General features: G+C 51.1%; 1 protein-coding gene across 1 annotated transcript; it reads left to right on the top strand.

Annotated features, from left to right (window-relative positions):
- Positions 1 to 2,109: 2,109 nt before the first annotated feature.
- LOC143276291 (diamine acetyltransferase 1-like) lies at positions 2,110 to 7,389 on the top strand. Its single transcript, XM_076580795.1, has 2 exons — positions 2,110 to 2,622; positions 7,137 to 7,389. The coding sequence occupies exons 1-2, from the start codon at positions 2,512 to 2,514 to the stop codon at positions 7,326 to 7,328; spliced, it is 303 nt and encodes a 100-aa protein (XP_076436910.1). The 5' UTR covers positions 2,110 to 2,511; the 3' UTR covers positions 7,329 to 7,389.
- The last annotated feature ends 937 nt before the right edge of the window (positions 7,390 to 8,326 follow it).

Genomic DNA, 8,326 nt, shown 5'->3' with positions numbered 1-8,326 from the left:
CGATAGGAAAAACAAATAATTAAAAAAACTGCGCGCAGGAAAAAATACTACAACAACAAAAAATGTGTGGTGCTGAAGTGTAGCAACGCGCTCTTCCTGGGGAGAACAGCCCGAATTTCACACAGAGAAATCTGTTGTGATAAAAAGAAATACAACTACAAATAATTAACAAAAAAACGAACGCTTACTGATCACGTTCTCTCCAGCTAATCCACAGTGAAAACCCATGCTTACTAACAACACAAACCGGTGCTTACTGATGAAGATTTATCACTGCAATTTCAGTCAATCAAGTAAACAAGCCTTAAACAGCAGTCAAAACTTGAGCTGATCATCCACAGATTCTTATGAAAACCAACACTTGTCAGCTTTGAAAAAAAAAAAAATCAGCAATAAATGGAAATGCAGCCTGGCATTCAGACCAAATCTTCCCCCTGAACAAATGTGGGAGGGAAGCGAGAGATGTGCAAAATTAGCAAGTTTGCTGACGGGCGCAATAGCCGAGTGGTTAAAGCGTTGGACTGTCAATCTGAGGGTCCCGGGTTCGAATCACGGTGACGGCGCCTGGTGGGTAAAGGGTGGAGATTTTTACGATCTTCCAGGTCAACATATGTGCAGACCTGCTAGTGCCTGAACCCCCTACGTGTGTATATGCAAGCAGAAGATCAAATACGCACGTTAAAGATCCTGTAATCCATGTCAGCGTTCGGTGGGTTATGGAAACAAGAACATACCCAGCATGCACACCCCCGAAAACGGAGTGTGGCTGCCTACATGGCGGGGTAAAAACGGTCATACACGTAAAAGCCCACTCGTGTGCATACGAGTGAACGCAGAAGAAGAAGAAGAAGAGCAAGTTTGCTGCTCCTTCAAGGAGTTGGGCAGTGCATAATTATAAAGAGTATTCGTGTTTGTAGATCAGCATCACTCTGATTCTTATGGATGATTATGAAATACGGCTTTTGTGTGTAAAACTGTGTGGATGTTTCGCTTTGGTGAACAATAGCAACCGAAACAACAGCAATAACGATAATTTATATGAAATATATATATTTTGCGATTCATACACAAATACAGCTATGTACAGAACTACAGAAAGGCACAGCATTCAATGGAGAGTTCCAGATCTGAAAACCTGCAGCCACACGACGTGTGCTGGAATGTGCAGAACATGACGTCACACATTAGCGTCATGGGAAAGGAAAAAAAAAAAGAAAAAAGAAAGAAAACTACGCCGATCCACGACAACGGCAACTGCAAAAAGTAGACCACTGGGAGAAACTGTGTGAATTCTTCTTCGTCTTCGTTGTCGTCTTCCACAAGACAACAAACAACAATCTGCTGATGGAACTGTCATTTTGTGATAGGCTGCTGCTGAGCATGACTTGACTGGGCTGCTGATGGAAATGTTGTCAGTTGAAGGAGGAGGTGTTGGGTGGAGGAGAGGGGGGGGGGGGTCATGGGGGCGCGGGAAGAAGGTGGGGGGGGGGGGGGGGGGGAGGCAATCCACTGCTGCGTTCGCGTCTCTGGTGGCTAGGCCAATCTGGCAGTCAGCGGGAATTCAGTCATCCGATCGGCACAGCCCTGGCTGTCTGTTCTTACCAGAAACAAAAGAGGTAGGTGAGGGGGTTTGGGAGGGGGGCGAGGGGGGGGCTGGAAGGAGGCAGGGGAAAGGGGGGGGGAGGGCAACTTAAAAAAAGAATGGTTGGTGAGGGTGTTTGGGAGGGGGGGGGGCTGGAAGGAGGCAGGGGAAAGGGGGGCAGGGCAACTTAAAAAAACAGAACGGTTGGGGGTAGGGGGTGGTTGAAAGTCACTTGGTAGAATCACAGACAGGAGATCAGTCTGGGCGTGAAGCAGTCCAACAACTCGGCCATGACAACCTCCTGAGGCAGTGTGCTCCACGTATGGGAGGTAAAAAAAAAAAGAAAGACGTCTGTCTGTACTGTGTCCTGCGAGCAGAGATGTTGTAGTTGCAGGTGTTGTTTCATCTGGAACTCAGCCTGCTGTCTGATGGTCTTCGTAGGAAGACTGACTTTATGGAGACTATTCTTCTTCTTCTTCGTTCGTGGGTTGCAACTTCCACGTTCACTCGTATGTACACGAGTGGGCTTTTACGTGTATGACTGTTTTTACCCCGCCATGTAGGCAGCCATACTCCGTTTTCGGGGGTGTGCATGCTGGGTATGTTCTTGTTTCCATAACCCACCGAACGCTGACATGGATTACAGGATCTTTAACGTGCGTATTTTGATCTTCTGCTTGCGTATACACACGAAGGGGGTTCAGGCACTAGCAGGTCTGCACATATGTTGACCTGGGAGATCGGAAAAATCTCCACCCTTTACCCACCAGGCGCCGTTACCGAGATTTGAACCCAGGACCCTCAGATTGAAAGTCCAACGCTTTAACCATCTGGCTATTGCGCCCATCATGGAACTTGTGTAACATCTTTTTTCCGTCCGACTTGCAGCAGCTGAGAGAGCTGAGGGAGGAGCTGACGCAGGACGTCTCATGTTGTCAGTTGGTGACCAGTCTAGCTGCTGCGCGCTGGACCTTCTCAATGGCCAGGATCTCACTGGCTGTGTAGGAGTCCCACACAGAGGCTGCATACTCAAGGATAGGGTGAACAAGGGCTTTTATGCAGTTTCTGTTGTCTTGTAGTTTCTATCTTGAAGTTGCAGCAGCAGAAGCCTGGTGTCTTGTTGGCTTTACTGGTTGTAAAGCTGATCCACACGTTGTCCTGGATGTTTACACTGAGGTATTTTACAGTGTGGCCGCCATTAAGTTGGAATTCTAGGACACTCATTTTTCTTGCAGTTGACACTCAAGCTGGAGTACTTTAGCAGGTGGAATGGCATGCACCACTGTCTCAACCAGTTCGTAAGGGAGACAAGGTACTTCTTGGAGTATGCCTTGGTCTTCTTCTTCTTCTTCTCCTTCGCGTTCGACAGCTACGCAGTCAGGGTCGAAGTCCGAGGGATGCCACAAACTCGGACGTCCGGTGAAGATCGGCTGCCGTCCCCCAGAGCTTGGTGTTGAGGTCAGCACCCCCAGGCCAGGACTGCTGCCGCATCTTCTCATACAGGGGGCAATCTTGGAGAATATGGGATGGGGTCTGGTCAGCCTGGCCGCAATCACATAGGGATGTGGCTGCCACTCCAATCCTCTTCAGGTGTGCTCGGAGGCCGCAGTGTCCTGTGCGAAGGCGGTAGATGGTAGTCTGGTGTCTTGTCTCCAGTGTCCTGATGGGATCTTGGTGTGCCTGGTAGCCTCCGTTCAGGGTGACCCAGCCTCTTCGGAATCTGCTGCGGAGGAGAGTTTTTGCTTCCTCATATGTGGCAGGAATGGTTGGCTGTGTGAGCTGGCTTCCTTCCTTCGCGAGGTGGTCTGCACGCTCGTTGCCTGGGAGGCCTACATGTGCAGGCACCCACTGGAGGGTCGTTGGGGCTGTTTGGGTAAGGGTTGTGAGGGAGGCCTTAAGGGACTGGATCAGTGGACCTGGATCAGGGGAGTCAAGGGCCTGGAGTGTGGACATGGAGTCAGTGAAGATGGAGATGCTGCCAAGGGACTTTCCACAGGAGGAGAGGAATTCTGCTGCTGTTTTGATGGCCAGGACTTCAGCTCTGAAATTGGAGCAGAGCTTTCCTCCAGGGAGTGCGATGCTGCTGTGCTCTCCATCGGGAAATCTGACGTAGACACCACTGCCTCCGTTGTGTGTGGCTTCCTCCACTGATCCGTCCGTGTATACATGGGTCCAGGAGCTGGCTGGGTAGGACTCCTCTATCATGGCCAGAGTCAGGATCTTGAGAGTAGCTGGTTGCTGGTCTTTGGTGGTGATGCCAGGAACTCTGAGGCTGATGGTGGCCTCTGTCTCTTGGTCAAGCCTCCAGTCAGGCAAGGCAAGGTCAGTGCAAGACTCCCCTTTTGCCGCCAGAACATCGCTGTGCTGTGCTCTGAGTGCTTTATACTGGTGATTGAGGCTCTGACGTTTGAGACGGTTCTTGGTGGGCTGCTCCAGTCTGTGGTGTAGGTGATGTGAGGGCAGTCTTCTGAGTTTCTCTCCCTGCATCAGGACTTTCAGGTTGCGTCTTCTCTCCAGGGGCTCACCGTTAGCAGTTTTCTCCATGTCATGGATCGGCATGGACCTCATGGCTCCAAGTATGAGGCGTAGTCCCATATTTTGGACTTTGTCGAGCCGGCTCTTGTTGGTCTTGGAGGCTGTGTCCCACGAGGTTGAGGCGTACTCCATGGTGGGTCTGACTGCTCCCATGTAGACCCTGGCGAGAAGCCTGCTGTCTGCTCCCCAAGTCGTCCCGGCCAGCTTCTTCAGCAGGGCTAGCTTGCGGATGCCTCTCCTCTCCATCTCCTTAATCTGGGGCCTCCAGGTCAGGCGGGTGTCCAACCTGACACCAAGGAATGTTGGTATATTCGTCTGGGGCAAGACCTGTCCCTGAAGCTTCAGCTTGACTTGCTCCTTGGCGGTGGAGAGAGAGAAAAGTGTTGCGTTGGTTTTTGTGGTGTTGAGCTCAAGACCCCAGTCTTCTGTCGATGTAGCGATATTGCTGACGACTTCCTGAAGCCGGTAGGAGGCCGTGCTGGTGTGTTCAGCAGATGTCCATACTGCCAGGTCGTCTGCGTGCAGACTGTTGGAGACGTGCTTCGTGATGTTGTCTCTGATGTCGTTGATATACAACAGGAACAGTGTTGGGGAAAGCACTCCTCCCTGGGGGACACCCTCACGTAACTTGACCTTTCTGCTGTGGAAGCCGTCTAGTTTGACCCTTGCGGTCCTGCCGAAGAGGTAGTGTTGGATCCACATGTACATCTTGCTACGTACGCTGGCTTGGAGAAGTTTCAGGATGAGGCCCTCCTTCCACACTTTGTCAAACGCTCTCGACAGGTCAAAAAACACGGCCAGTGTCTTCTTCTTCTCCTGAAAAGAGTTTTCGATGTCCTGGACAAGGAGGGCTAGTTGATCTTCTGTGTTTCGGAATTTTCTGTAGCCGGTCTGGGTAGGTGAAAGGATGTTCTGTGTTTCCAGGAGGAAGGTGAGGCGGCGGTTGACCATCCTTTCCAGCAGCTTGCCGACACAGCTCAGAAGGCTGATTGGTCTGTAGCTGTGAGGGTCCTTCTTGTTCTTTCCCTTCTTTGGGATCGGGATGATCTCTGCCTCTTTCCAGATGGAAGGCACAACTCCTGCTGTCCAGCTGTAATTGAAGATCTGAAGCAGCACTGTTCTGGATGCTGGTCCCAGGTGCTTCAGCATGTCGCCAGTGACACCATCAGGCCCCGGAGCTTTCTTGGGCTTCAGCTTGCGGATGCCTTGTTTCAGCTCCTTCATGGTTAGTGATTCGCTCGTACAGCTGTCATCTATGCCATGTGGGTCTGATGTCATAAGTTTTGTGGTTTTCTCTCGTACCTGCTTGATGCGCTGTCTGGACATGTGGATCGCACTCTCCTCTCGGTATAGTTCCGCAAAGGTGTTGGCTGCGGCCTTTTCTGTTTTCAGCTGGTTGTCCTGCTCGATGACGGTTTTGCCTCTGCTGGGGTTGTCATCATTCAGTTTCTTTGTCAGCTTCCAAAGCCCCTGCATGTCTGTCTCCATGTTCAGGGAGGATGTCTTGTCTTGCCAACTCTTTCGTGTTGTTTGCAGCTTTTCCTTTGTGAACGCAGCTTTCGCTCTGTTGTGTGTCTCTACATTTTCGTCAGTGGGGGAGCTCTCCATCGTGTCCCTGGCTTCACTGAGGATCTTGTGCAGGGTGTCGAGCTCAGGTGTCCAGTAGGGACGGTAGTTCCTGCGTTTGCCTCGTGGAATAGCTGCCTGCGCCGCGTCTAATACTGCCTTATTAAAATTCTTGGCATTTTCGTTGATGTCTTGGTGCTACAGTGTCAGCGCAGAAGTCCTCTTGTCTACCTCGTGCTTGAAAAGGTCCCAGTTTGCCTTCTTATAATTCCAGCTTGCTGGGAGCCTGTTGGGATGGGTTTCAAAATATCTTTGTACTGTAATGATCACTGGCCTGTGGTCGCTGCCTCCAAGCTGGGGCGACACCTCCCTTTGGGCAATGCTATGGATGTCGTCTGTCGCGAAGGCCAGGTCAGGAGTGCTTGTGGTCCTCCATGCTCGTGAGTAGCACGTAGGTGGATCTTTTGGACTGTTGATGAGGATCAGCTGGTTACTGATTGCCCAGTTTTCCACATCTTCTCCCTTCTTGTTAAGATCTTGGTAGCCCCAGCTGGGTGAGTGGCTGTTAAAGTCACACCACACCACAAAACACCACACCACCCCACCCCACAGAACACCACACCACCCCACACCACACCAAACCACACCACACCAACCCACACCACACCACACTACACCACACCACCCCACCCCACACCACACCACACCACACCACACCGCCCCACACCACACCACACTGTCCATGTATGTGCAGACCGCCCTATCCCAGTGCTGTATCTACGTGGAGTGGATCGCCCTCAACTGGAACCATCACATCACACCACACCACATCATACCCCACCCCACCCCACCCCACCACACCACACAACACCACCCCACACCACAAAACACCACACCACACCACACAACACCACCCCACACCACAAAACACCACACCACACTACACCACACCACAAAACACCACACCACACCACACCACAAAACACCACACCACACCACACCACACCGCACCACAAAACACCACACCACACCACAAAACACCACACCACACCGCACCACAAAACACCACACCACACCACAAAACACCACACCACACCGCACCACAAAACACCACACCACACCACACAACACCACACCACACCACAAAACACCACACCACACCACACCACAAAACACCACACCACACCACACAACACCACCCCACACCACAAAACACCACACCACACCACAAAACACCACACCACACCACACCACAAAACACCACACAACACCACCCCACACCACACCACACCACAAAACACCACACCACACAACACTGCCCCACACCACCCCACCCCACACCACACTACACCACGCCACCCCACACAACACCACAGCACACCACCCCACACCACCCCACACCACCCCACCCCACACAACACCACACCACACCACACTGTCCATGTCTGTGCAGACCGCCCTATCCCAGCGCTGTATCTACGTGGAGTGGATCGTCTACAACTGGAACCAACCCAGCATCGACTACTACAAGCGTCGAGGGGCGCGTGACGTCACCACGGAGGCCGGACAGCTTCTGTTCCGGCTGAAAAAAAGCGCCATGGAGAGCTTTCTGACGTCACCACCCGCGCCACGCGACGCCCCGTAGAGCAGGCTGCTGAGGGCACGCACGCACGCACGCACGCACACACACCCACTCCCACACACACACGCACACACACACGCACACACACGCACACACACACACACGCACACACACACACGCGCGCACACACACACACGCACACACACACACACACACACACACGCACACACACACACACGCACACACACACACGCACACACACACACACGCACACACACACACACACACACACACACACACACACACTGATTCACAGAGGTGAAGATAAACAAAAGCAAAAGAGAAAACACTCCTATAATTCTGCATGCAAGTAAAAGCCAGAGGAGACATGCAGGATGACACTGATGGGGATGGGAGAATGGGGGTGCTACTTTGAAGAGGGGTAAGTTTTAATGTCAGACTAACCTCTGAAGTGTCACTGATTTTGTGTGTGTGTGTGAGTGTGTACGTGCGTGCGTGCGAGTGTGTGTGTGTGTGTGTGTGTGTGTGTTCTCCAGGAAGACCCAATTTGTTCACTACAGAATTCGGTGCGTGATTTTAGTGCGGAGACTTCCTTCACAAACGGTCGTCAAAATGGTGCCTTACATCGATCTAATATGACAACTATGGCAAGAAAACTATGTTCTCTCTAACATTCCACAGTACGTGTCATTTATGGAAATATCAAATGAAGTTAGGTCAAGTGGACCCTGGTATACATTCGTGCAATGATATGGATGATTCTGTGCCATGTGTTTGGGTTTGAAATTCGGTCTTTCTCCTTCCAAACGTCTTTTATGGTCTTAGTACATTTTCCAGTTCTGCCTGTTCTGTACAATTTTAAAAGCACGGCCTCGTGCCATAATCATTAAAGGCTGGTTTTGTTGGTTTTTTTTTTTTTTTTTTTTTTTTTTTAGTTTTTGTTTTTTCAAAACGAACAATACAACCATACAATGTGTGTGTGTGTGTGTGTGTGTGTGTCCACACGCATAGGTATGTGTGTGCATGTTCATCGAATGACG

The sequence above is a fragment of the Babylonia areolata genome, chromosome 31 (genome assembly GCF_041734735.1).
Source record: "Babylonia areolata isolate BAREFJ2019XMU chromosome 31, ASM4173473v1, whole genome shotgun sequence".
Taxonomy (NCBI): Eukaryota; Metazoa; Mollusca; class Gastropoda; order Neogastropoda; family Buccinidae; genus Babylonia; species Babylonia areolata.
The sequence above is the reverse complement of the archived record's forward strand: the minus strand, read 5'-3'. Positions and strand labels throughout refer to the sequence as shown.